Raw genomic sequence first — 27224 nt, 5'->3', positions numbered from 1 at the left:
TTGGAAAAGTCTTCATCAGTTTACCTATTCCTCAGCCTGTGAATCGCAGCTTGAACAAAACAATAAATTATCAGCCACAGATGCACATTTTCCTGTTTAATTCTTATAAATATCAAACAGCACAGTAGACCTCTTAGCGGTTCAAAATGGTCAAAGCCTCTATTAAGTTATTGACATCATCTGAAAGGTAAAACGGACAGAGAAACGGGAAATGTTACAATGCATGTCAAGCAACAATGACATTTTTTAAATAGCATTAATAATTTCATTATAAAAGAAATCTCACATACGACAGCAATGCATAGCCACAAATCAAACAAATGCTGAAAATATATGAAAATAAATAATAGTAAGCATAAGTCGAGAATAAAAACATGGTGTCCATGTTGACTTCGATAGTTGGGCTAAAAGGTGTCTTGAAGATAAAGCTGTCACCAAATATCTTGTAAGTTGAAAAAGATAACACTAAATAACGTATGGCTTCACAGAGCAGAGGAATAGCCATTTAATGGATGATCTTTGGGAGAATTTTCATTTTCAGAGACACAAACTGCTCTCAAAGTGGTTGCTACTGGTCAATGCTTGACTTCTGTGCAGAGCCTGAATGGAGAAAGAAAGCAAGTGCTCAAATAAAACAACAAGTGTCACATCCATTTGTTGTATTCAAGCTGAAAGGGAAGTGGTGAGTCTTTCTACTTCCCTGACATTGATCTAAAACTAAATAAAAGCAGCACTGTAAGGAGGAAAAGAAACGCTAAATTTCCATTTTCTATCAGACTACCATGGTGACACTTACCGGCTCAAACACATTCATTCACACATCGAGGAAGAATTTTCCTACAATACTGACTATATATACTTAGCTTCAATTTATGCTGGATAAGAATCTGCTTGATCTGACTTAAAATAGCAAGCAAAGAGGAAAGTGATGACAGGAGGATCTGCTTTGCATTTCTAGTGGCAACAGTTCGAGGCGTAGGGAATGCTTTTAAAAACCAACAACAGTATACATCCAACATAACTTATATCATAAATAAGTCTTAAAATAATGTGACCACGGCATGAATGTCTACAGTGATGGCAAAACACTTTCTGCTGTCTGTTTTTTTTTTTTTTTTTTTAAACAGAACTGTGCAATTTAGAAAAAGTTACCCTTTTTCCTCATTTGCTGACTCGCCATGTGAATGAACATCTATGACAATGCCCATTTTATTTTTATACTGAATATTGTTCCATAAGGTCTCACCTCATGAAGGTTCTGTGCACATAATATAATAAACTAATGCCATTGACATGAAATATCGAAAACAAAACTGTAAAAACCAAGTACAAAAGGTACAATATAATCAAAGGACCACATGAAGAGGTGTGAAAAAGTCTTCAGTATTCACAGAAAATATTGAACTGAAGCAACTCACCGGACAGGAAGTGTCCTAAGTTCATATACACATGATAATTAAATTGAAAATAGATTTTCCTCTCTGTACATAGTACATTATTCTTTCATCTCTCTCTTCTGTATTTACAAAGATCTTGTCTCAATGTCTCCCTTGTGCATCAGTTTTGTGAGAATCTAATCCAGAGAGATGACGTCAGATATCGATCCATAAATGGCTGCCGCCTCCACCGAGGATCTCGACAATCCTGAGATGGTGTGGCTGTCTCTGTCGCGCTCTCGGTCTTTGTCTCGCAGACTGCTGGAAGACACTAAACTGCTAGTGCTGCCACTGTTGCTGCCTCCGTTGGTGGCTACCAGCGTGCTGCTGCCCGGGGTGCCCGGCGGCTCCCGCAACATGGGGGACGAACCGTAGGGTAGGTAGCGGTTGAGGAGCAGGTCCGAGTCGTCCGAGGCCGACGTGGCCGCCGCAGCAGCCATCACCATATTGTAATGCTAAAAGAAAGGAGGAAAAAGGACGTTACACGGGGAAAGTGTAATGATCTCCACATGCAACCAAGTGTCATGATGGATGTACCTGATTGTCGCCTTGGAGGAAGGAGAAGAAATTTAGATCTGCAAAAACATTAAAAAAGCGTTAGCATTATTTGTGACTCATAACAACATTGAAATTTGAGCTAGGCAATATGGCCTTAAACAGGAACTAAACCACAATTTTCTTTTCTGCTAGAATGCGTTGTATGTGCCCCCACTAGTCTAAACACAGTATTTTGATTTAAATTGCATTCGTGTAATAAGATTTAAACAGATTAATTCATAAATTTTCATCCATCTCAGGGGGCCGCCATGTTGGATGATATCGCCCTCTGTTGTCAACCGAAATTCAGATTACAAGAAGTCCTCGAGTTACGACACACTCGACCTACGACGTTTCGACTTTACGACGCCTGTGCCTCGTCCGCCATTAGGGCCCAGCACCATAGTGTTTCTGCTTAGCTAGTGCATAGTGCTTGTCTGTGTTTGTGTGGCGGGAGTATCTTTGCCTTTTTCACCCTCCTTTTTCACACTCACAGTAGTAATGCATTGTAAGTACAGCATCTTATTTTTTTATTTTAATGTATTTTAGTTTCTTTATATGAAGTGTTAACCTTTCCTGCTACGCTCACTTGACCGTGGTCGGGAGACGCAGGGGTTAACTCCCTTCTCTCGTTGCACAGCTGAGCTGGGTGGCGGCAACAATAAAGGCACGAAGCACCGATTTGCTGCTTTAATGGCTTTATTAGCTCTTCTGGACATTCAATGTCAACGGGTCCTCCGCTACTCTTCCCCGGTCGCCGTCACCACACTTGCTAATGTACACACTCGCACCGGCGCGCACTCCTTCCTTCTTCGCAGTCCCGTCTCACTCACACATCGACGCACACACACACTGAGCTTGCTGTCACAATAACGTGGGACAATACCCGTAACAGAAGTATTTCGCCGTAAATTTCGACTTTAACGGTGAAATCCGACTTACGCGGAAATTCGTGTTACGTCGTCAGCATAGGAACGGAACTCGTTCGTAAATCGAAGACTTCCTGTACAATGTCCCTCGGGCTTCCGCGTACAACATTCATATTCTTGCAAAAAGGGCTAAGGACAATGACGTTATTCAAATCATGTTTTGTGTTGATAAAACAAGGTTTTATCCCACCCACCCCCACCCCCCAAGCATTAACTTGCATCAACTACCACAGAAATAAACTTTTTTTTTGCGAAAATAAGCCCTTCTTTTTTGGGGTGGGGTGGGGGAATCCCTTTTGTCAAAAGATCTACGTTAACAAACTCCTTTACATATTAAGTCTTTGCAGCTTGGAAGCACACACCTTGGGTCAAAAGTAATGTAGAAATTGGCATTATTAGGCTCTGGTTTCCTAGTATGTGTGTGTGTGTGTGCGCGCGTGTGTGTGTGTGCGTGTGTGTGAGAGCGTGGATGTCTTAGGACATTAAGAGTTATTTTTTACCTGTGTATGTGTGTCTGTGTCCTTGTGGACAAGTAGTGAGGGGGTGGGTTGATTTTGATTCATGTAAAGCACTTTGGGTTGCATTGTATTTATGAAAATTGCAATACAAGTAAAGTTTGATTGATTATGTCTTTGGAAATGTTAAACTCGATTGACTCCAGGGGACTACAGATGAAAACTAGCCTTCTGGCTAATTCTGGCTTTTTTAACCATGTGTACTTCATGTGTTTTATGAAATTGCATTGTCCCCTTTCAAAAATAAACTGAACTGAATATGAATACAATTCAGCTCATACTGTCTGTTTCCTAGCAGGAATTAAACTCTCAATCGATAAAATGGATTGTTTGGGCAGCCCTCCCCTGGACTGGTCGCCAACCAATCGCAGGCCAACATCAAATTCATAAAAAACAGCCACTGTGAGCCCCGCCCCCAAATTATTCTACTCAGTTCACTTCCTAATTAAATTGAAGTGGAATCCTTTCAAGTCAAACAGGTTGGTTGCTCAGTTTAGCAAGCAAGCACCAAATAAATCACGTGTGCATGCATTTACACTGTATAGTTATTCCAAAAGAAGTGCCAGTCTCAACAAAGTCTGTTAGGATAAGTACAATATGAGAAGAGATTAGTACTCACAGAGTTATAGTTTATGAGATAAGGGGACTCACATTCAAAGACTCCAGCTTTATCATACGCCCCTTCCTGTTGCGCTTGTGACAAGAATGTGAAAGAAATCTTGTGAATCACCTTCACGTTACATGCCGTCTTCATTAAAGTCAAGACCAAATTTTGTATTGTTTTAACGGTTCTTTTTTTGACTGTCACGAATATGAAAATGTTCATTAAAACTAGCTCTAGAGGTAAAGGTTTTACAATAGCATCAGTTTCACCTTGAATGTGTTATTTTTTTTATTATTCATTATTTCCTATGGAAAAAAAAAAAATCTGGTTTGGCTTGAGTTTAGAGGTTGTAATGTACTTGGTAACACACAAACAATACCAGTGTGGAAACAGGGAATATTTACAGCAAGAAACAGTCGTTTGACGAGATGTACTTTTAACATTCCGGGCCTACCTGGCAGCTCACTAGCTGAGTGATAAAAGTGGCGGTAGTCCTGAATAAGTGGCGGCGGTGGAGGAATGTAGCTGGTCTCTAAAGGGGGCATGCTGGGAGCTCTTGTCACTGGTGACGTCTGGTTGTGAAGGTTAAGTACTCTGCGAGGAAAAAACAATGTTACACCTTGTCATGAGTTTCAGCAAGAAACTTGACAGGTGCTTTTAGAGGAGGTTGCAGACTGACCCCTTAGTTGGAGGTGGAGAGATAGGCGACAGTGATGGACAGCTCCTTTTAAGAGGTGGCTCATCGTCCGGCTCATCTTCCGACGAGCTGTCCAGTGTCAGGTCAATCACGTCCACTTTCTTACTGTTCTCAACGGCTGACCCCCGTTTCTGCTCGTGGTTTTCCATTTTAGGCACATCTGCACACAGAGACCCAGCAAAGTCACATTGATTCCTCATAAGAAGACCGCATAGGGTTGGAAACCTTTGTAGTACGCACCGCTGTCTACTCCGTAGTAGGAGGCTGACACCTCCTGCACTTCTTTTTTTGACCTCATGGGTGCCCAACTTCCGTCCTCTTTAAACTGGATTTCATCACAGTCAGAACAGCTGTTCAGGATTTCCATGAACAACCTGCAAAATAGCGTGATGACTAAAAACATGTCTTTTCCTCATATGACATCTGGTCCAACAACAAATTACAGATTTTTCCCCCCCACAAAAGTCCGATTTCCAATTTTAGTCGATTTTTTACCCCTTTGCTTACTTATTGAAAAAGAAAATGAAAATGACAACCAAAACAAGTTCTGCTTTTTGTTAGTTCCCCTTCTGGGATTTGCTGTTACTTGAGATACCACTGAAGCTTTGAAACATAAATGATAAAATGTTTTCTTTACATTCTTGACAGATTAAAAAAAAATAAAGTACTTCCTCTTACAAAAAAGTCCCTTTCAGTCAAAACATGCACTGTATATAAACAATCTCAATTTTAAATGTTTTCAATTTAACATAAATAATGCTTCAAACTGGATGGTTCAACGAATCCATAATACAAGAGAGATGATTAACTCTACGACCCTCCAGCCCTCTTACGCTGTTTTCTCATGTAGTGTAGTGTCTCATGTGGTCATGTAGTGAGGCAAGGCGACCTCAGAGAAATATTTGCGTCTTGAAAGCACAAACCTCGGGTCCAAAGTTTACAACATGTCCCTAGATCACTGCTTTTGTAATATATCAATGAGTACCATGTCGTTCGCAATGCTTGGCGCAATTGTCCCCGTGATTGGCTCCTCTCTAGTCATACGGAAAACAATGCGAAAATGATTCCAATCATGTTGTGTCTTTCTTAGCGTGAATTACCTCGCTACTTGCTTTTTTGAACAAAGGGTTCGCTGAGGGGTCAGAAAAGTCGCTAAATATAGCGACCAAAATGCTAAGTTGTTGTTGAGGCCTTGTGAAAGGTCCGCTTGGCAGCATGCAAGGACGACAGCCTGAACTTGGAAGTGCTGACGTAGCAGCCTACAAGGAAGTCGGTAGGCTTTCCCCGCTGGTGGATGAGTAGTCCACAACTTGGCAATATCTATTTGTCATTGCTGCAAAAGAAAGCCCTGGTTTTGCTCATTTTGAGGCAATAAGCAGCAGCAGCACAAAAACACTTTTACACCTTGTGTCAGTCCATCTCAGATGAGCTCGGTCCTAGAGAAGCTGGCGGCGTTTCTGAGTGTTGTTGATATATGGCTTCCACTTTGCAATGGTAAGAGTTTTAACATTTGTAGATGTAGCGACAAACTGTGTTAACTGACAAAGGTTTTCTGAAGGGTTCCTGAGCCTAAGTGCCAATAACCTTGACACACTGATGTTGGTTATTAATGCACGAAGGTTGGGCATTGTTTGAATTTGAGCGATTCCGGTCCTGATTCCGGTTCCTCATTTCGATTCCAGTTCCAAACAATTCTCAATTCAGATTCTTTTAGGGGGCTGGGTCAAAAAACTTTGCATGGTTTAAAAATGGGGTGTCAAAATTATGAGCATCCATTTTCTTAGCAAAAGTGCTTACTGCGTACCACTAATTTGATTTCTGCCACAACTGTAGGCTATTAATTGCACCACCTCGTTCTTCTTTCATGTTTTTCCGACGGGTGTCATGTGCAGCTACCATGCTGTCGCCAGCATGAGCACTGTTCTTGTCGGTGACAACTTCCGCCAATCCAAAACAAATATACAGGCGATTTTTTGATTTATGTCCCGTTCTATATTGTATTTTTGTTTTAGAAATGAAAATTGAAAATCAAACCGTCATTTCACTTTTCTTTACTTTTTACAGACAACAAAAAGAAATTCAGGCTGCATTTGGATTTTGGTTTTTCTATTTTAAAACGCAAATCAAAAAAACAGTCCTTTTTCTATTTTTAATATCTGTCTCCAAACGTTATAGCCAATTACCAAAAGAGACAGGGACCAAGATGGAACATTATATTGTCTTCATTTGACTTCTCTTCTCCCACACATACTGCCTACAAATCTCATTAATTGCTTCATGCGTGTTTTCCGACGGTTGGCATGTGTAGGCACCATGCTGTCGCCTTCTACTGGCCAGCATGAGCACTGTTCTTGTCGGTGAAAACTTCCACCAGTCCAAAGCAAATACACAGGCCATTTTTCAATATGTCCCGGCTATATTCTATTTTCGTTTTAGAAATGTTTGAAAATTAAACCATTATTTAACTTTTCCTTACTCATTCCAGACAACAAAAAATAAACTGAATTGTTCCAAAATGTTTTTTGAACATTCCTCAACTTTCCCAGTCTTTTGTTGCCCCTGTCCCAACTTTTTTAGAACCTGTTACAGGCATCCAATTCAAAATGAGAGAATATTTTCAAAAAAACAATAAAGTTAATCAGTTTGAACATCAAATATCTTGTCTTTGTCGTGTATTCAATTGAATATAGATTGGAAAGGATTTGCACGCAATTTCATTGGAATTTGAGTTTGTAATTTCACGGCAGGATTTCTTAGTTTAAACTCGTCTGTGAGCTACAGTTCCACAAAGAGCACTTCGAGGTGTATTTCATGCTGAGTAGGGAGCAGCTTGAAAGCCAACTGCAGAGACATCTCTGTATATCATTTTTCTATTGTCCTAAAAGCTCTTGATAGTGTGTCAAAGCATTTATTATGACTTCCTCCATTTTCCCCTTGCTATCTACAGTACAAGTCCACTCACCCATCAATAATGAGATGCTCGTATGGCGCCTTCTTGTCACACACTGGACACACCCATGTGGGCTTCTTCTCATTCATTTGGATATAAAGCGTAGCATCAAAGCACTGGAGGTGGGAGCATGTTAATGCTCGACACGCGATTGTCAGCCTCATTTTTCCAAGCTTTAAAAAAAAAAACAAAAAAAAACATGAAGTACTTCCCAATGATGATAAGTGTATTGTCAGGCTCAAAATAAAAGTGGCAAAACCTACAGGACACAGAAGAGACACTCGTAGACTGGTGGTGGCAATCTCGCTCTCTGGATCAGCTGTCAATTTCTCTTTGACTGCGAAGAAACCAGTAAGGTACAAAAATGAAAAGCGAGCCAAGTATAAAGATAATCAATCACATTTTCTCAAATATTGGCCTTGGCTGTTTGTTTATTTACTTGACTGCAGAGAATACCAGCCATATATTACAAAGTAACTTTTTTTTAAATTAAAGAATGATACACAATTAAAACAATAAATACAACAATAGTCTAATAGAGGTAATTATGTATTTTATTCCACACTGGATTATAATTAACTATTATACCAGTATATTTCCATTATAATTTTTCAGTATCATGTAGTACAAATGGCTCATAAAAGCATCAAACATTTCAAACACTGACACTTGGAACTTAGTATCAGATGTTATAGCACCTGTTTTTTTCTTGACGGGGGAAAAAAAGGTTTATTTGATATGGGATATTTATTTGTGGCACCATGGTGAAACAACGGTTAGCACATCCGCCTCACAGTTCTGAAGACCTGGGTTCAAATCCGGCCTCGCCTGTGTGGAGTTTGTATTTTCTCCCTGTGCCTGTGTGGATTTTCTCCGGGTACAATGGTTTCGTCCCGCATTCCAAAAACATGCATGGTAAGTTAATTGAAGACTCTAAATTGCCCGTAGGTGTTAATGTGAGTGCAAATGGTTGTTTGTTTATATGTGCCCTGCGATTGCAAAGAAATTCCAGAACAGTCGAGAAATAAAGTAACTGACATCCATCAGTCTGGAAAGGGTGACAAAAGCATTTCTAAAGCTTTAAGATTCCAGCGAACCACAGGGAGAGCCATTATCCTCACATGGAGAAAACATGGAACAGTGGTGAATCTTCCCAGGAGTGGCCAGCCTACAAAGATTACCCTGGGTGAACAATAACGAATCATCGAGGAGGCCACAAAAGAACTCGGGGCAACTTCTAAAGAACTGCAGGCATCCCTTGCCTAAGTTAAGGTCAAGGTTCATGACACAACAATAAGGAAGAGACTGGGAAAAAAATGGCATCCATGGCAGAGTTCCAAGGCAAAAACCACTGCTGACCATAAAGAACATAAAGGCTCATCTTACATTTGCACAAAAACATCTGAATGATTCCCAAGACTTTTGGGAGAGTATTGCATGGCCCGACAAGATGAAAATTGAGCATTCTGGAAGGTGTGTGTCGTTACATCAGGCATAAATGTAGCACAGCATTTCAGAAAAAGAACATCATACCAACAGTCAAACATGGTGTTGGTAGTGTGATGGTCTTGGGTTGCTTAGCTCCTTCAGCACCTGGACAACTTGCTGTGATTAATGGAACCATAAATCGTGCTCTTTAACAGAAAATTCTGAAGGAGAATGTTATGCCATCAGTTTGTGACCTCAAGCTGAAGCGAACTTGGGTTCTGGAGCAGAAAAACGATCAAAAACACACCAGCAAGTCAATTTCTGAATGGCTTAAAAAAAACAAAATGAAGGTTTTGGAGTGGTCTAGTCAATGTCCAGACTTGAATCAGATTGAAATGCATTGCCATGGCCTTAAAAGGACCGTTCATGCTCGAAAACCCTTCATTTTTGTTGAATTCAAACAATCCTACAAGGAAGAGTGGGCTAAAATATCTCCACAGAGATGTGAAAGACTCATTGCCAGTAATAGAAAACGCTTGATTTCAGTTGTTGCTGCTGAGGATGGCCCAGCCAGTTATTAGGTTTAGGAGGTCATTACTTTTTCCACACAGGGCCAAGTAACTGAGTAGTTTTTTTTCCTTAATACATGAAATCACCATTTTAAAAAAGCATTTTAAGTTCACTGGGGTTATATTTGTCTGATAAGAATTTGAGAAAGGGGCGAACTTTTCACGACAATGTACCTTAGAGAAAGAATTCATTTCAAACCTTTTTCCACAATTTGGCCTATAACCTGTTCAACAATCTTTTTGAGAGGGGAAGTAAATAACTGAAAAAAATGGGTTCCACAAGTGTGCACACCCTCTTATAACTGGGATGTGGCTGTGTTCATAATTAACAAACTACATTCAAACTCAAGTTAAATTGTAGTCAGCACACAACTGCCACCATTTAAAGTGCCTCTGTTAACCCCAAATACATTTCTAAAATTCTAGTAGGCATTTTTTTTTTCTTTTCTTTACGCGTGGCTGACTCTCATTTCACATTAATTTAAACGTGATTGGTTAATTCTGAACACGCCAGATCCTAATTATAAGATGGTGTGAACGTTTGATATAATTTATCTTGTTCTAATTCTTTTTATATCACAAAATCTGACACGTGAACTGGGGTGTGTAGACTTTTTATCCAATATGCATTGCTGTAAGATTGATGAACAAATATATATTTGTAATTGAAAAATAATTTTCAGAAAAAATAAAAAAATAGGATAATTTACTGTGAAACCCCTGAAGACTTCTCACAGCAGTGAGAAACACTAGTGTGGCACAGCACCCTGGTTGGGAATCAATGTTATACGCTACGTTCACATTGCAGGGCATGATGCCCCATTCAGATTTTTTGTTCGATACGATCTTTTTATGTAATCGTTCACATTACAAAAACAAATGCGACTTCTAATGTGAATGAAATTCGTCCGTTAAGTGACACGCACAAAACAGGACACCACGTTCCGCCTGCACGCAAGTAAATTCGGTCCCTCGTGTAGGACTCCTGAAGCATTTATGGCAAGTTCAAGGATTTTGTGTTTGAACTGACTGGTCCCACCATACATTTATCAGTTCTAAAGCAGACTGCACCTGATTTATATCCACATACAAAAGAGGCCTGGCACAGTGGGATTTCTTGGGGGGAGAATTGAAATTTACACACTGACATGACAAAAATCAGATACGTCATATATGGTAAAACTAATCGGAATTGACCTGCAGTGTGAACATAGCCAGAGTCCTAAAGGTGGTGAACTGTGGTTGCCATGGCAACAGCAGAGCCACTACTTTCTTCATTGTAAACTGTGGCTTAATAAAAAAAAAATTTGAAGCTGTTAATTTTTTTCATATGACAATGTGCTCAAAAGTCTTTATTTTAATATGCTGTCAAATGTAATCTGGGAATCAGTTTAGAACGTGAAGGCACTTTGAGTTGCATTTTATGTATGAATAAAGTTTGATTGATTGATTGTGATCCTGCTTGTCGTGAATTAATATCTTGAGTTTTTAAAGAAAATAAACTTACTCAGAGCTCGCGAGTGGTCGGGGTTCCTAATTCCTCTGGCTCGTAGTCTTTGCAACAACACCGCAGAGGACTGCTGCATTACCAAATAAACAGCCATGGAAAAACTCTGACAAGAGATGTGAAAAAGGGGTCATGTTGAGGTGACTCACATTCTCCTCAAAACATCTGTTTCACAAAGTCTTTCCGATGTTCTTACCCTCCCAATTTCTGAAGTCCATGACACAACAATTGTGTTGGGGACTGTTGTGGACAGTCGCACAAGGGAGGTTATGTTTATGGGGCGACTCGGTCTTTTTGGTTCAACTCCATTTTTGGTGGGAGGAAGATATCCCTGCAAGGAAAAAAACAGCACATTTCTATTATTCCACACCCTTCGTGGTGGCTAACACACTTGAACAAACAGCACAGTCTGATGATGGAGAGTCTGAACTCACAGGGAGATTGCAGGGCTTTCCGTTCACCTTCACACACAGATTTGGAGGGAAATGATCTTCTTGGGGACAGCTTGTCTCTGATAGACAAAACCTAGGAGAAAAAAGAAGCTAGAGCAATGCTGTTGAAATTTTTCTTAAAAAGAGTGACCTATTTGCTCGTGGCAATCAACAGGCCTCTCTTTCTATGAGATTGTTGTAGAATACCATTAATCCATAAAGGAAACAGGAGATGATAATAAAGGATATTGTTGAATGAATGATGGAATATCTTACACAAGATGAAGGGCCAACCCAAATGTGGTATTGCTTTAACACAAAAGTAAAATAAAGTGAGGTCAACCAGATTTCTTGCCATTTCAACAGGCATGGCAATATCATCCGGAAACTGTTACTCAAAATGTACGACTGACTGCTCTATGGAGGAGTCAATATGAATCACCTGTCGGTGTCAGAAGTTATGCTTGCTGATGCTAAGTTGTCTTACTGTGTGTTACATTTATGCAGAGGCACCAGTCTTAAAGATTAGTTTATGCATTTAACTCAAACTCTAGTTTGTTTTCACAAGTTACGGTCCATTTTGTCAAGTGCGAACACAGAAATTAAACCCCGTGCAGCCCAAAACAAATGGTCCGAGTTGAAGAAGCGGTCTCGGTACAGTTCCAAACGAAGAGAAATTAAAAAGCACCTCCATCGCATAATGTGATTTAACTAAAGGCAGCGAAAATATTTTTCGTAAAATCTGATCTTTTTATGTAGTCATTCATATGACGAAAAACAAATGTGGCTTCTTCTGTGGACGGAACGCGCCCGTGACACATCTCACGCATGCAAACAAAACAGGACGTCATGCGTACAAACATGAGTCGCCGTGTTGACGGAACTAAATATGGCCCCTCGCGTAGGTCTCGTCATGACACACCTGTGGCAATTTGAAGGATTTTGTGCAACCGAAGCCAACATATTCTTATATTTATCAGTTCGAGAACATCTTTTCACCACTGACTCTTTTCTCCTCCTTCGTCCACTATTGCCGTTTTGTGGCGTGTCTGTTTTGTCGAACAATTGTCACATTTGTCGCCGTTAGATGACGTATGGGTCGGTCGGATACGTGCCCCATTAGCGTCCATACTGCTCTCGTGTCAAATATATATCTGATTTATATCCAGATATGAAAGAGGCCTGGGTCCGATATGACAAAATCTGAATTGTACTGTTCATATTGACATGAAAAAAACAGATACACATCACATTGGGCAAAAAAATGGGAATTGACCTGCAGGGTGAACATAGCCTTATTCGGAGCAGAGCAAGTGAGCTATCGGTGCTGATGACCACCACACACCCAGCGACACTGCAAAACCATTGGACCATCGTGAAATTTTTTTTACAGCTGGCGACTTGACACCCCCACACTAAACGATTGAGCACCGCACCTCTACCATGCTGCAAGAGAAAAAAAAACTTTTAAAAACAACCCCAACTACTGTGCTGAATAGATGCTGGACCTCCATCTTGATAAATGACGTCACGCTCTGATGAAGTGCGAATGTCACACGACAAATGTTGTGCACATCATGTATACACTCAATCGGAATATATCACATCACATGTAAACAGTTGACCAGAGATCTACTCTCGGCTACTCTGTGGTTGGTCCGCTAAAGATGAGCCCTTCACCTGTCAATCAAATATACGTTGATGTTCGCTGTAGTTAACTATTGGCTAAATAACGTGTGCACTGAAGGTAATGCTTAATAAAAAGTTTATGTTCCCATGTTTGTGTTAATTTAGGACTAAGACAGACAATAACTCGGACAGGCGCTGACGTTTTAAGAGACTTTGCTGCGGTGGAGCGAGATGTTTAAAGGCTTCTTTATACTAGCGCGGGAGGCGACGTTATTGTTACTGGTGTCGCTACGGCTGGTATTGGCTAGGACACCACAGCGTGGAGTTTCCTCTGCATCTTTTGGCCATTTCCGTTAGCCATTTTTACTTTCATTTCCGTAACAAGGACCAAAGCAACAAAAATGGCGACCGTGGAACAGTGTCTGCTAGAACTGGACCTAGATGACCAGATGATACCTTTAATTATGCTGCGAAATCGATCAAGAAGCCGGCGGCGTAAGTGCTATGTGGAACCGAGAGGAACACCGAGTATGTCATCACAGCATGTGACTAAAACGGACCAATCACGAGAGATGATCTCCGCGGCATTCTTCGTGGAGCAACAATTTTTGCCGTGTGCGTGTCAAGTGACGCAGATGGGCCACGCGGCCCAATGCGTCGGTCACGAGATGTAATGCGGGCGTTGTCGGCCGCGCGAGCGTGGGAGTAGAAAGAGGCCTTAACTCCTTAGCTTGCTAGCCCATTAGCTCGTGGGCTAGCGAACATAATAAACAGTCAACTTTCCCGTGTCTGTTAATTGGGGACTAACACACACACCAACTTGACAACAAGAGTGAACCGCTGATGTTTTAAACGACATCGCCACGGTGGAGAAGGCTGATTAGTTCCTTAACTCACTAGCTCGTTAGCTCGCAACTGGGCTAGCAAACACAACAAACAGTTAACTTTCCCTAAGTGTCTTTGTTGTGTAAACCTATGTGCTGCACATGGAGCAAGGCTGAGGAGTATTGGACGAAGCAAATACCAGATAGCGTGTACCGGTCCACCAGCGTTCCATGAGCCCACTAGTGGCTAATGACACAGCTGTCCAACTCGGTCGGCTCATTGTGTGATCGAAACGCTGGCTCACCACAACAATAACAATTTATCGAGTCCGGAAAAACTATAGTGTCCATTTTATTTATCGAGCGATAAGTCGATATAGTAATTATCGTGACAGGCATGGATGTCACAACGCTGTTCACTGACGGTTAAAATTTTGAATGGCAGCAAAACGAGTAGCTGAACCCGGCACACTGCGCAAAAGGTCAGTCGGCTTCGGCACCATCGCTCAGTATGCGGTGGGCCTAAGTGTGCCATTCTGCAATCTCTATTTCCACAACCAGATGAATGAAAGTCTTCTGGTTGCCCTAAATTGATCTTTCTGTAATTCTTAACCAAAAGATACCACACTATACTAGCTAGTTTGTACCTTAATTGGACTTGAACAGCAAAGTCACATTTGGTCCCCGATATGTCCCTAAAAAAAGAAAGAGAGAAAAACATTGATGTCAAGAGGGAGTGCTTCCTTCTGTTCCACCCTCATTGAATATTGTTGCTCATTGACAGTATTAACAAGAAGGCTGTGTTGCTTACATGGAGCTGCTGATCTGTTGAACTTGTAGTGGTGTTAAAGCGAAGGCATAACAAGCTTCCTGGAACCGCTGACTGTTGTCGGAGGCTAGAATAAACAAATGAGACAGTGGTCAGTGTAGTGGAAACCCAAAGAACCTCGGAACATCAATCTGTGTCAAGTCAAAATAAACTCACTCAGACTGGTGGGTTTTATAAGCTCGTCAAGCACGTCGTAAAACGGCAATCTCTGAAGTTTGACGTCGGGGTGAACGGGGTGCAGGGTGGAGGGCAGGTGAGGCAGACTGAGCTCGTGCTTGGGCCCGAGCAGTGAAACAGGCAACAGCGGCGAAGGAGAACCATGGCTGTCAAAGAGGCCCGCGGGAAGGCTGGAGGCAGAATGGACGCCGGGCATTGCAAGGTCCACCGGCGAAACCATCTTAGTTGGGAATCGCCGTCTGTATAGCTCTTTAATCTTCATCTGCATGGCGGGGCTGCAACCAGCCTTTACTAGGTGCAGCGCTTTGGTCAAAAGTTCGTGTTTACGCCCGTGCTTATTCCGCCCAGCAAAACCCAACAAGACTTGCAGCTCTGAAACTCGAAGGCTCATTACCATTTGCTGGTGGAAAAGGAAGAGTCAAGTTATGGAACGCATTCTCCTACGCTTGCTGAGAAGAAAGAGCTACTTGTTTGACTGATTAACGGTCATTAAAATCTGTCAGTGTACAGTCATTTAAATAAAGAAAATGAACGTTTTGGCTTTTTTCCTCCTATCACAGTGAAAGCTTCTTTTTGCAGGCTTTTCATTATTCACACAGGAACAAACACGCCACTCTGAAATTAGCCAAAACAAGATACAGATGTTTTTTTTTCTTAAGAGGTTATCTACTTTTTCAAAGCTTTTAGTCATAAAGCATCACCACATGCAACACACAGTTTCACGATTACAAGAGGAGACTGGGACATGAGTTCAAACAATCTGTACTGAGCATAACATTGTGGTTTACTTAAAGGAACGCTGCAACCTTCAGAGTTAACATTAGCAATCTGACACGATTTCCGAAAAACTACAGTCTGTCAAAAATGACACTTCAACCTGAGTTCAACGCACCCGGAATATTGAAAATCGGTTGATGGATACCAGAGAATTTTTTTTTTTTGTGTCAGTAAAACATTTTTGTGCGTTATCGTCCTAGAAAACCAGGTCAAAAAACAAAAAAACAGTATAACGTCATTATTTTTCAACATATCTCCCTTATCCTTTCGTTTTATCTGCTACTTCACCCTGCCTCTGATTAGCTGATAAATTTCAGTTAAAATATCCAACAATAGGATGGTTAAGGGCCGAAATTCCCAGAGGTTCTCCAAGTTAACGAGTCAAAATTACTGTGACATTTAGAACAACGTTACTTGCTCCAAAAACTCTACTTAAATAGCACAAACGGAAAATTATTCGTGAGAAGAGTTGCTTGGGCAGTAGAACGGGTCATGTACTTTAGTCATCAATTGTTTTTTCGTGAATCGATTTGTCATGAAGGATTTAGAAGTATCTGAAATGCTCATTTCATGTTTTGTTTTGTTTTTTAGAAAAACAAAGACGGCAGCCACTTGTCACGTTGCTATTAACATAAAGCTATGGTTGTCTGTAACAGAAACAGAACTTCACTTCAGTCTAAAAGTTATTTTACGTTCTACTACAGAATAAAATTCGAATATGGATTACATTTGGTTTCGCAATTTGCCTAGATAACCTTGCCTGATAATGTTTTCAAAGTGCTTAATGTTAGTAATTTTATACCACGGACGTGTGTTATCAAGAGAGTCATTATGAACCACATGACAACACCGTCTGAAAACTTGCATGTGAAATTAAGGTAAAGTCAAGAAATTGTTGGATTTTAATTAAGGAGCACTTTTTTCGCAACGTTATCATATGTAACCTATGCATGCCGTCACAACACATCTGAAAATCGTGCGTGCAAGAGTGTTGTCAATATTACAAATTAAACATTTACCGAAAGATTATCAAACATAGTGAGGAGTCTATACAACACGGATTATGCTGCTACAAACACTAAATTGGCAGGAGATGACACAAGACAGCTATGCTAGCTAGCCGACTGATGGCGGGCAAATTACAAAAACATAAAAATGTTCCACTTATTCTTCCAATAAATACCAACAAATATTTCTGCTGGCCAACACAGTTTTAATTATGATCATTTCCCGTCATGAATTCAAACAAACCAAACAAAAACAACGCTACCTATAGAACGAGTGGTATGCCAAGTTCCAGGGAATAGACAGAGCCCGTTTATATAAGATATAGCGGTCTGATTGCTTAACTTCATGTAATGTCAGTGGGAGCTGGCTGGTGTGGGGCTGTATTCAAGGCGTTGGCGTTAATGGAATCTCTGTTTAAGATCCGAGGCGGGATGTGCTCGTAATCTGCAGGAGAACAGCACAAACACAAGCTGACTAACGGATCGTCGGCAACAATAACAAAGCTAAGGCTAGCAGGCTAGCCAGTCAGCTAACAGTTTGTGCGGTGTCCGTCCCCTTCCTGTGGACGTATGTGAAGTGATAAAAGTACTGGTCGCTTACTTGATTGTCGACAAATAGTGTTTCCGTTATTTGAAATTCAAACGTGACAGTGCTAAGCGCCTATTTGTCAACCAAGTGGAGGGGCTCGCTTTACCTTCAGTTCCGTACTCTCCGCCATCTTGTGACATTGTGTGCGCATGCGCAATAGCCATCCTCGGGGGACAGGCCGTTCAAACGTTGGTTGTGTCGCTTCCTAATAACACACGACAGGGGGCGTAGTTACTCCATTCAACCGGACGACAACGCTCTCATAAAAACTTTAAATTGCCATTTTCATCTCTAAATCTGATCGTACACATAATGAAGTACTACTCAAAAGGTGTATTAACCCATCTCAGGCAACTGTTTTTTTATGTCAGAGTGAAACTCCTCATTTGAGTAACAGGACTGAAAATAACGTTTTTAGCTGAGAATTAGCAAACACATGAAAAAGGTCATAATTGCATGTCGATACTAAGCACACTACAGAGATTCAACAACAACAACAAAAAATCTTTAAAATAATCAAATAACATTAAAAAAATAAAAGTTTAGGTAGCAGGACTGTGCCGAGATATTAACTCCTTCTAAGCATGGTGGAACTATCAAATATACAGAAAATAAATTAGGGAAATTACTTGCGCTCTGCCAATGATCTGAATGATCCAACTTCCTATGTGGACCATGTGACCTGTGGAATATTCCAAATTTCTGAGAGGGGTTAACGTGTTAGGGCAATGCTTTTTCAACTTTTGACATCAACAAGTACCACCTCAAAAAAACAAAAAAACAAAAAAACTTGGCTTGCCAAGTACCACCATCAGGAGCAACATTAAAATACAGTAGCTAGAAGGCCTAAGTGTTCATCAAAAACAAGACAGGCTTTATTCGCAAAACTCAACGCAATCTTATTTATAGATCATATAAGAATAAATCCAACATAAAGTATGTGCACTATTATTTTAAACCACTGTAACATTATGCACAATTATCACTAACAGTTAACATCTAAGGCACCTAAACGCTATTGCCATCTCTGATGGCTCATCTTGTGTTAAAAAAAGGACATAGTAGACGTTTAAAGTTCCAACGGGTGCTATATATGACAGTCCCCTTCGCCACTCGCCCATGCGAGGAGGAAATTATTTTACCTGTTTTGCTAAATAGGGAAGTAGGTTGCGCATATACCGGATTCAGTGATTCTTTTGCATACCACTAGAGGGACCCAGCGTGCCATAATTGGTACTCGAGTCGTACCGCACTTGGAGACTCAAAGATGAATGAAAACGCAGGGACCAGTCTTAATTGTGAATTTAAACTAAATTGACACAAATGTAATTAATAAGTAACAAATCTGAAGTATTTTAATTATATTCCATGGTAAAGTCTAATTTTAGGAAGCAGGGACAGGCAAAAATGCAATTTATCTAGTTTTCAAGGCAGTTTAAATTCATCTTAGAACATATTAAATATGCAATCACATCAATGTGCAGGACACTGTTTGATATATATATATATTTTTACTTTATAGTTAAGATTTATCATGCATTTATAAATTTTATTTCCTGAGGATGCAAATGGCACCAATTCGGAAGCATGGCCCCATTCATAGACAAACCACCATTCACACATGGACAATTTTATAGTCTTCAATTAACCTAACATGCATGTTTTAGAATGTAGGAGCAACACACACACACATATATATATATATTGTATGTTATCCTGTTCAGGGTCACGTGACGGGGTGCTGGAGCTGATCAAGACAGTTGCTCATGAAAGTGACTTGCCTGTGACGAGTACGTAAACAATGTCTACATAAAGCACACAGTGGGAAGTTTGGATGCATTTTGAACATGTTGAACACTTTTCAAACATTTTCAAGCTTTTCAATGTTTTTTTTTTAAATTTACAATGACTTTGTACTGTATTGGGCGTTTTAGGCCATGAAAAAAAAGAAATACAAAACATTCATTTTGTACTTTACAGTATTATGGCTGCATATGGCCACAAAAAAAAAAAAAAAAAAAAAGCTTAAATGTACTGGACAATCGGCTATAACGGACGACCTCCGTTTTATCGAGGTTCCACACGAATGTGTGTCTTATTTAACTCTCGCATTACATGTATGTTGCACCCCCCCCCCCCCCCCCATAAGACCCTGACTGTGGGTTTTATGCAATAGTCAAGTGACTAGTCAAGTCACACCTTGTATCATTTATAAATGTAGTCGTCGTTATAAATACGTGTGAATCCTGACATATCTAATCGTGAAATTAAAAGAAATGTAAAATCATATCACCCACACATCATCTTGTAATAAAATGATTTATTCACGGAGGATGTAAACAAATACCACATGAACAAACAGTAGTTTTATAGAATATGTGCTTTACAAGAGAAAGCGATGTGGAGCCTATACAGTATACTTGTCAGCAAGTTTTCAAAATTCACGTCGTCCGCAACATTTTTATTTTTTTTTAAATTATTATTAGTGTTGTCATGGTTTCACTCATTTAAAGTGCATGATGTCCAAACTGAAGTCAGCGACCGGCCTGTAAAGAATTAAGAACACAGCAAATGTACGCTAAAAAAAACATTTTCAGAAAGATTTAAGAAAAAAAGCCACCAGACTGAAATAATAAGGAAGCGATGAGAGAATTAACAACCTCTATTAGCTAATACAACTTAGAAATACATACATTGTCATTGCACGTTGCCACAAATAATAAATATACACTTCCGTTGGAGTCAAACGAGAGCGTCACGTAAAGGACGGGAAGTACACTTTTTTTTTTTTTTTTTTTTTGGGGGGGGGGGGGGAAATAAATATCACAACAACAAATGAGTCTATTTCTCGCAGGGTGGAGCTAAGGTTCCGTGCGTGTTTGCGCCTTCGCGTGCGTCAGGGTGGGAGCAGAGGAGACTTGAAGGTGCACGACCCCGTGCAATGGCGAGGAGTTAACATCTTGCAGGAGAAATGGTGCAAGGCGTCGTGAGCTTCTGAGGGGAACGACAGCCAACAATCAACCGTGCCCGCGAAAATTGCTACCGCGTGTGGATTTGTAATTGTCGCGGAAAATAGCAGTTCCGCTGTCAATATAAACTCAATCGAATGAATGCAAGGAAATCGAAACCTTAATAGGAGGTCCTCGGTTAACGACGGAGTTCTGTTTCTGCGGTGGCGACCACCTTCGACGGACCCCAATGATGAACGTAAATCCGAGCCCGCCGTCAAGAAAAAAAACAAACACTTATAGGCCATGAATATCAAACAATCAAATAAAAAAAACAAAAAACAGGATGAACTACTCTTACGTCACCATACAATTCATTTCGTGCCGTTTGTAACCTCGAAACGTCAGAATTACCGTAAATATTTGTATGGAAAAAACACTCCTCGGCCACAACAATCAGTTCAAAAACAATTATGATGAGCGTGTCCGATACGCTGCTTGCTGCAAACTAATTCATTATGAGGCGTTCGTAATCTCGAAACCCACGTATGTCGGGACTGTCGTGAACCGAAGACCCCCTGGACTGGATTATTTTAGTTTTCTCACCTCTGACGATGTGCAGCTGCTGGACCATTTCCTCCCTGTAGGACAGTTCTCTTTTCATCTGATCCTGGAAATTATCTGAAGTGGCGAAAGGATGCACATTGACTGATACCCAAAAGGTGACGCTGTTTGCAAGAATGTTTGTGACGAATTTCCCACCAACTCGCGGCCACGCGTTCACTCAACTGCAGACGTGGGAGGCATCTTGCATTCTTACAAACACATTATTAAACTGAGTTTAATAACAAAACAAAACAAAACATAGTCGACGTTTCCACATAACATAAAATCATCTTTTGTACCGTGCAGGGACAACATGCGACAGTCTCCACGTTTAGATACATCTGAAAGACTGTTTATTTGAGAAGGTGCTACTGTTTTGGTTAGCAACAGAGTTCAAATTGTATACACATATTTAATGCCTATGTGCAAACAATTACAGTTACCATGCATAAAGTCTACTTGAGGAAATACAATAAATCATATAACCAGGCAACATAGCATGAGATGGTGATGAAATAAATAGATAAGTGAAATACGTTTTAACAGGGAATAGTAATGCATTCTAAGAAACTATAAAAAGATTTAAAAAAAAAACTCATTGTAATACCAAGGCTATTTTAAATTAAGTTTAAGAGCTATTGGTTTTAAGAATGGAGATAAATTAGAACATAACAAGATGAGATTTATTTGAATCAGGATGTATTTCGATCATCGGCCTCTGGTGATTAGATTGGCTCATGCACTGTAAATATTTGCAATAAATGAATGTTACGGAAGTCAAAGAGCTCTGCGTGTACATTTGTTGTGTTGTGATGGAAAGTATAGGAATGTGGAGGTCAGACAGAACCTCCAAGTGAATAGTGCATGTGGGAATGTTGCATTCCAGCATGAATGCCAGTGTATCAATTTCCGCTGCTGCACAAGAGGTGAGCCGTTTAAAAACCTTCAACATGCACTTCCACTGCAGGTTTCCAGGGGTCTAGAGTTGTTAAATCCTCCATGGATGAAAATTGTGTGCCCCTTTGAGCCACTGAGTACATTTGCAAAATATTTGTAATCATGACAATTATGATATATGGAGGTATCTAGCAAATACTAACGATGGCTGCAAGTAGTCACGTTTCTTCTTTGCATAGAATCTTCCGAAATGAAAAATTACATTCGAGCATTACGAGCAGATATTCAAATACATCTGATGTATGAGGTCAGCAGTGCAGAGGGCGATGACATGCATGTTCTGTATGTCACAGCTCAGGTCGACGTGGTTGTTACAACGGTTTTGTTGGGGCATGCAGCCAAAAAACGTGGACGAGCGGAAGGAATTGAATAAAACAGAAATCAGCTCAATCAGGCCCTGCATGTGCCACATTTTGTATTTTGGGAGGCCTCACCTTTTAAATGTTGAAATTCACGTTCCAGCTTTTTCCTCAGCTCGACCTGCTCTAATAATTGCTTCTGTAGTTCCTCTAAAAACACACACATAATCATTTGTAAGTCATGTGATGAGCTTGAAATTGGAGCTTCTGATGTTGAAATATGAAACGTGACAAAACAATACCATAACTTCGTTAATTTCTCATTTCTTATATGTATGTGTCAATACGCCAAAATACAAAGTATTCAACTGCAAATTTCAGACATTTTTTCCTTTCAATTTCTTTTTGCCGCACCGTCCTCAAACTATTGGAGATTATCATGACAAATTAAACAAATATATAAGTAGAGCAGAATATGTGAAATGAATCAAATACATCATCAGAAATAGTAATAACAGCAATTAAAATAATCCCAAACATAAAATACAATTAAAAACAATGATAAATGCTAAAACAATTACCATCAATGTAATCATTATTATTTTATTCAAATTATACTACTACTAAAAATAATCAGACCTTTTGCCAGAGTTCGTATGCCTCTTTGTGCGTGTACAGCTCTTGCTGAGTCTTCGTCTGGATAAACACAAATAAACATTTTACAGTTTAACTGTATTGGGGAGAAAATGTATTTTGCATAAAAATGGAAAATCAATTTATTGCAAATTCCTCTCTGCTAGTGTACCTTCATCCTGCTCTCGATGGTTTTGCTCGCTGCTTTGTTCCAGTAAAGATTTGCTTTCCACCTCCTCCACCGTGGAAGACGGCTCCTCTTTGCTGGCACCCTCATCTTGCATGGGGAAAAATTAGAAATTAGAAATGGTCGTTTATTTCAATCATTTCTTCAGTTAAATGTACTGATTAGGGTGAAGTCAGACCAGGAGGTAAAAGTCCTGCAGGTTGGTAGCTTGCAGGTCTGAAACGATAAGGACTGCTCCTTTGTTGCAACTCGCTCCTCTCCTGTGTGTAAACCTGCGAGATTTTTTTTTTTGGGGGTGGGGGGGGGGGGGATACAGGAAATTAATTGAAAGTGTAAAAAAAAAAAACAACAACAACTATATTTATCCGATTAATTAAGCAAAATAACGTTTTATATATATATTTTTTTTGGGGGGGGGGTAAATCTAAAGTTACATTATTGTGTCACTCACTTGGCTAAACGGTGCAGCAACGTGTGCGTCTGCTAAGTGTTTGCTCTGCACCTCTCTATCACAGGACTGCGGGGCCACGCGTGGCCCCGCATCCTGCGATTCGAGCGGATCCATCTCCTGTGGCGCCCCCTTGCAGTCCGAGTCGCTCGGGGACACGCTGCGGGTGAGCCCCGGAGGGCTTCGGGGACACATCAAGGACAGGGGCCTGCAGGGCTCCTCGTCCTCGGGCGTTTTACTGGTTTCCACGTCCACGTCCGCCTCGGTCTCGCTGTCCACGCACGGAGACACGGAGCGGTAGCTGGAGCTCTCGCTTAAAAAGTCTGGTGATAAGTACCCGGTTCGGGTGTAGGCTCCTCTGCTGCCGTACAACTTGGCGATGCAGTCCGCGTCCTTCACCACAGGCCGGAAGGCGGACACGTAGCTGGCCTTGCGTGGGGCCAGGGTGGGCCCCTCCAGCGGCCTCCCTTCATCCCCGGACTTGTCGTCGTCGTTGCGCGCGGACTGGGTGCTGGAGCAGCGGTCGTTGTCGGCCAGGCTGTCTTTGGACGTGTCGGTGGACTCGGAAACGTCCACGTCCGCGTGCCTGTGGAGCGGTAGCATCTCGGGTGGAGGTTTGTGCGGGCCTTGGGCGTAGGGAGGCATGGGCAGTGCGCCCGCTGTGGGCCAGAAGACGGGGAAGGAAGGGTAGGCGCTGTCCTTGGTACCGGGCCACAGGACACCCGGGAGGCCCGCCTTGCTTTGCTCGCCCATGATGACGTCGTCCTTTTTCGGACAGAGGCCAAATGCCGGGAAGCCGTAAGGGTGCGGGAAGAGCGGCGGAGGGATCTTTTGCAGCATCCCGAAGCCTTTACTGGGCACCGGGATGACCGGGTAGCTGCGTGGGCCCACGCTCACCCGGTTGTCCTCACAGTTGAGGATCTTTGCGGGTATCTCGGGGGACTGTCGGTGCAGGTTCGGACCGTGCGACTTGAGAGGCGAGATGGACTCCGACCCGCAGCCTGGCAGCGTCCTTTTTCGGCTGCCCCCGTTGAACATGGCCTTCACGTCTTCCCATGCGTGTAAAACATCAGTCTGGTTGCTTTTATCGGTTAATTTAAGGTGTCGCCTCCACGAGTTGAAATTCGCCGCGTCTGGCTGCGTGTACTTGGACTCCGGCGTACGGTGCGAATGGAATATGAATTTATTTGGGGAGAAATACATGTTGCAGTAGGAGCACTTGATGCACTTGGCCCTGGAGCTGTTGTACCTGGCCGGGATGAAGCTGCCTCGGCTGCCCCACGAGCACTCGTGGCACACGTCGAAGGCGAAATTTTCCGGGAGTTTGGGAGGCGAGTGAGCCCCCAGAAAGGACTTGCACAGTCTCTCGGCCTCGCGCTTGGTGATCATGCCGCACCTCCGGGAGGAGATGGGCATGGCGCCGGCCCTGCGCAGAATCTCCAGCTGGACGGGGGTGCACTGCACGCAGGTGATGCCCAGCGCCACGCGTCGGTTGTGGATCTCGTTGTAGCTGTAGTTCTTCAACAAGGTGTTGGAGATCTGCGCCAGGCACAGCCTCTCCTGGCAGTCTATCACCAGGGACACGATGGGTATTCCGTACAGCACCGTCTCGCCCACTTGGTTGGGCTTCAGGTTGTTGGAGGTCGGGTAGGAAAGTTCTTGCTTGGAGCCCGGCGAGGAGCTGGAGTCGCGGCCCGCTGGAATGGGTTCCATGTTGTGGAAGAATGGATGCTGCACGCGCAGGATGACATTGGACAGTGGAGTGCATGTTGGAGCGCATTGCTTTTAACGTCATTCTGATGATTAATTCATGCATTTCCTCATAAAATATACACGTGGTTTTTCTTTTTCCAAATTAAAGCAACAAGGGAAGTACTGTGAACTCACCTTCAGTGCTGGTGCTGCGCTCCTCTCGTCTTGCCCCACGCAGCCGCGGTCACACGCGTGGTGGAGAGACAAAAAGAGGAGTGTGTCGGTTGCTGCTGGGGTGTTCGCTTTAGTCATGGGACTACGCGCGCCGCCTTCCTGCCTCTCCCTCCCTCCCTCCCTACCTCCCTCCCTCACTCGCTCCACTTCACTCACTCCCACCGTGGCTGCAAGTGCATGCGCGCCTGGTTTGGGTTAGACCAGAAGTGTGTTAAACTGCGAGATACACACTCACGCACGCACACACACACATACACACACACACACACACACACACACACACACACACACGCGCACACCTCAAGTGGCAGCCAAAGTATGGATTCATGGCAGATGCTCGAGTACAGGTGAAATGTGCAGGACAAAATTACCGACGTCTGCACTATAACTACTACAACAATATGCGTTATTATTGTATTAAAAAGGACACTATAATATTATTATTACATGTAATTTTGCAATAACAATAATGCTGTATAATAATAATACATAGTATTCATATATATATATATATATATAATTATATAACTATTATTATTATTCTAATTATTATAAATTCTAATTATTCTCCAGGGACTTGCAGAGAGTTCAGGTGTGTGCAGAATTATTATTATTATAAAAATTATGATGATTATTATTATCGCTGTTGTTGTTGTTTTAAAATTATTTCGCACTTCCCCATACGAAACCAAAATTGTGAATTTATGCACGACATTTTGTTCAACAAACAGCATGGGCTCATTGTGTCAGGGCCGCCGTCACGTGCGGCGTTCCCACGGAGTCGCAGTGCACGCGCATCACACAGACGCACGCATGCAGTGACAAGCAAGCCGCTCTTAAGATCACGAGCTGAAGGAAAGCATGTAACTATCAGAGACACGAGGCACAATGCAAAACGCGTCAGCCGTTTAACAGTTGCAAGTCAATGAAGCTCGGGGTTAATCGTTTGCATTTGGTCACCTTGAGTGTAATATTGATGACGTTAACAAGACCCCTGCAGTGGGTCAGAGCTGTCCGGCAATAATGGCAAAATGTCTATAAACACAAATTTAATTTAACAGAGGGTCATGTAAATACACAAATTGGCTAATATATGCTAACATAATAAATACAAATTATAACAATAATGCAGGAAATAGGTAATAGGTGACATGATTAAAATGTCAGTTTTATGATAATTGTTATTTTAAATGTGAAAACTGAACTAAAATGAATTGATTTCTCGATTCAAAATGTCAATATTCATATGAGATCCATTTATACGATATTGACATCCACATCCCTCCATCCAATTTCGATAGCACTTGTTCTCATCGGGGTCATTCATGGGTGAGCTGGAGCCTTAGCCAGCTGAAGGTGGGGTACACCCTGGCATTTTTTGATGAGGTTTTGAGGACATTCAAAATCATTATTGTCACACTATACCGTCACACAAATTCCCAGTCGCAGCTGTTGTCATACATTTAGTACTTCGAGGTGAGATGAGCAAAGTCAGCAAGGTCATTATCTGGTTTGTTCTACCATTTTTGTGCAAGAGAGAGCAGCTCATTTAAAAGTGTGTCTGCATTAATCACAGTGTTGCATCAAAGTATGATAATCACCTGAACACTATTAAAATAAAAGTGGCAGCCCAGGGGAAATCTTACCTTACTCTTTAATTGTTTTGAGGCTTTGATAGGCTTTTTTTTAATCTAAGATTAATTTATGCATCCTTAAATAACTCAATATCTGATTAATAAGCTCGAGACTGAAGCAGTTATAACAAGTGGTTGGTCATCACCTCAT

At 41.5% G+C, this 27224-nt stretch overlaps 2 protein-coding genes across 9 annotated transcripts; both read right to left on the bottom strand.

Moving 5' to 3' along the window:
• Positions 1 to 83: 83 nt before the first annotated feature.
• pias1b (protein inhibitor of activated STAT, 1b) lies at positions 84 to 18132 on the bottom strand. 5 transcript variants are annotated; one of them, XM_061774551.1, is made up of 16 exons: positions 18065 to 18132; positions 17542 to 17640; positions 15042 to 15462; positions 14868 to 14952; positions 14704 to 14751; positions 11607 to 11697; positions 11369 to 11503; positions 11173 to 11278; positions 7932 to 8005; positions 7681 to 7841; positions 4959 to 5092; positions 4701 to 4878; positions 4476 to 4615; positions 4069 to 4110; positions 1974 to 2011; positions 84 to 1891 (listed from the first exon to the last, which is right to left on the bottom strand). In XM_061774551.1, the coding sequence occupies exons 1-16, from the start codon at positions 18110 to 18112 to the stop codon at positions 1574 to 1576; spliced, it is 2118 nt and encodes a 705-aa protein (XP_061630535.1). In that variant the 5' UTR covers positions 18113 to 18132; the 3' UTR covers positions 84 to 1573. The 5 variants fall into 5 exon arrangements, with proteins under 5 accessions (XP_061630535.1, XP_061630537.1, XP_061630538.1 ...); XM_061774553.1 differs by lacking the exon at positions 18065 to 18132 and adding an exon at positions 17110 to 17291; XM_061774554.1 differs by lacking the exon at positions 18065 to 18132 and adding an exon at positions 17110 to 17291 and having other exon boundaries at positions 17448 to 17549.
• A 1608-nt stretch (positions 18133 to 19740) lies between these two features.
• Positions 19741 to 25528, bottom strand: skor1b (SKI family transcriptional corepressor 1b). Of its 4 annotated transcripts, none has more exons than XM_061773023.1 (9): positions 25401 to 25528; positions 23517 to 25244; positions 23244 to 23337; positions 23051 to 23155; positions 22885 to 22941; positions 22381 to 22455; positions 20990 to 21064; positions 20564 to 20618; positions 19741 to 20429 (listed from the first exon to the last, which is right to left on the bottom strand). In XM_061773023.1, exons 1-9 carry the CDS (start codon positions 25515 to 25517, stop codon positions 20297 to 20299), a joined length of 2439 nt encoding a protein of 812 aa, XP_061629007.1. In that variant the 5' UTR covers positions 25518 to 25528; the 3' UTR covers positions 19741 to 20296. The 4 variants fall into 4 exon arrangements, with proteins under 4 accessions (XP_061629007.1, XP_061629008.1, XP_061629009.1 ...); XM_061773024.1 differs by having other exon boundaries at positions 19741 to 20426; XM_061773025.1 differs by lacking the exon at positions 20564 to 20618.
• Positions 25529 to 27224: the final 1696 nt, after the last annotated feature.

The sequence above is a fragment of the Phyllopteryx taeniolatus genome, chromosome 5 (assembly GCF_024500385.1).
Source record: "Phyllopteryx taeniolatus isolate TA_2022b chromosome 5, UOR_Ptae_1.2, whole genome shotgun sequence".
NCBI lineage: Eukaryota > Metazoa > Chordata > Actinopteri > Syngnathiformes > Syngnathidae > Phyllopteryx > Phyllopteryx taeniolatus.
The sequence above is the reverse complement of the archived record's forward strand: the minus strand, read 5'-3'. Positions and strand labels throughout refer to the sequence as shown.

What these genes read in the sequence shown, in the direction of transcription:
- pias1b (XM_061774551.1), bottom strand. Translation starts at nt 18,112, where the DNA reads ATGGTCCACATAGGAAGTTGGATCATTCAGATCATTGGCAGAGCGCAA. An exon ending in AGATCATTGGCAGAGCGCAA is followed by an intron (nt 17,641 to 18,064) that starts GTAATTTCCCTA and finishes GTGTGTTATTAG; the next exon opens with GAAGCGACACAACCAACGTT. An exon ending in CTCAGCTAGTGAGCTGCCAG is followed by an intron (nt 4,111 to 4,475) that starts GTAGGCCCGGAA and finishes TCTTGTCACAAG; the next exon opens with CGCAACAGGAAGGGGCGTAT.
- skor1b (XM_061773023.1), bottom strand. Translation starts at nt 25,517, where the DNA reads ATGACTAAAGCGAACACCCCAGCAGCAACCGACACACTCCTCTTTTTG. An exon ending in GCGCAGCACCAGCACTGAAG is followed by an intron (nt 25,245 to 25,400) that starts GTGAGTTCACAG and finishes CTGCGCGTGCAG; the next exon opens with CATCCATTCTTCCACAACAT. An exon ending in CCATCGAGAGCAGGATGAAG is followed by an intron (nt 22,942 to 23,050) that starts GTACACTAGCAG and finishes GTGTTTATCCAG; the next exon opens with ACGAAGACTCAGCAAGAGCT.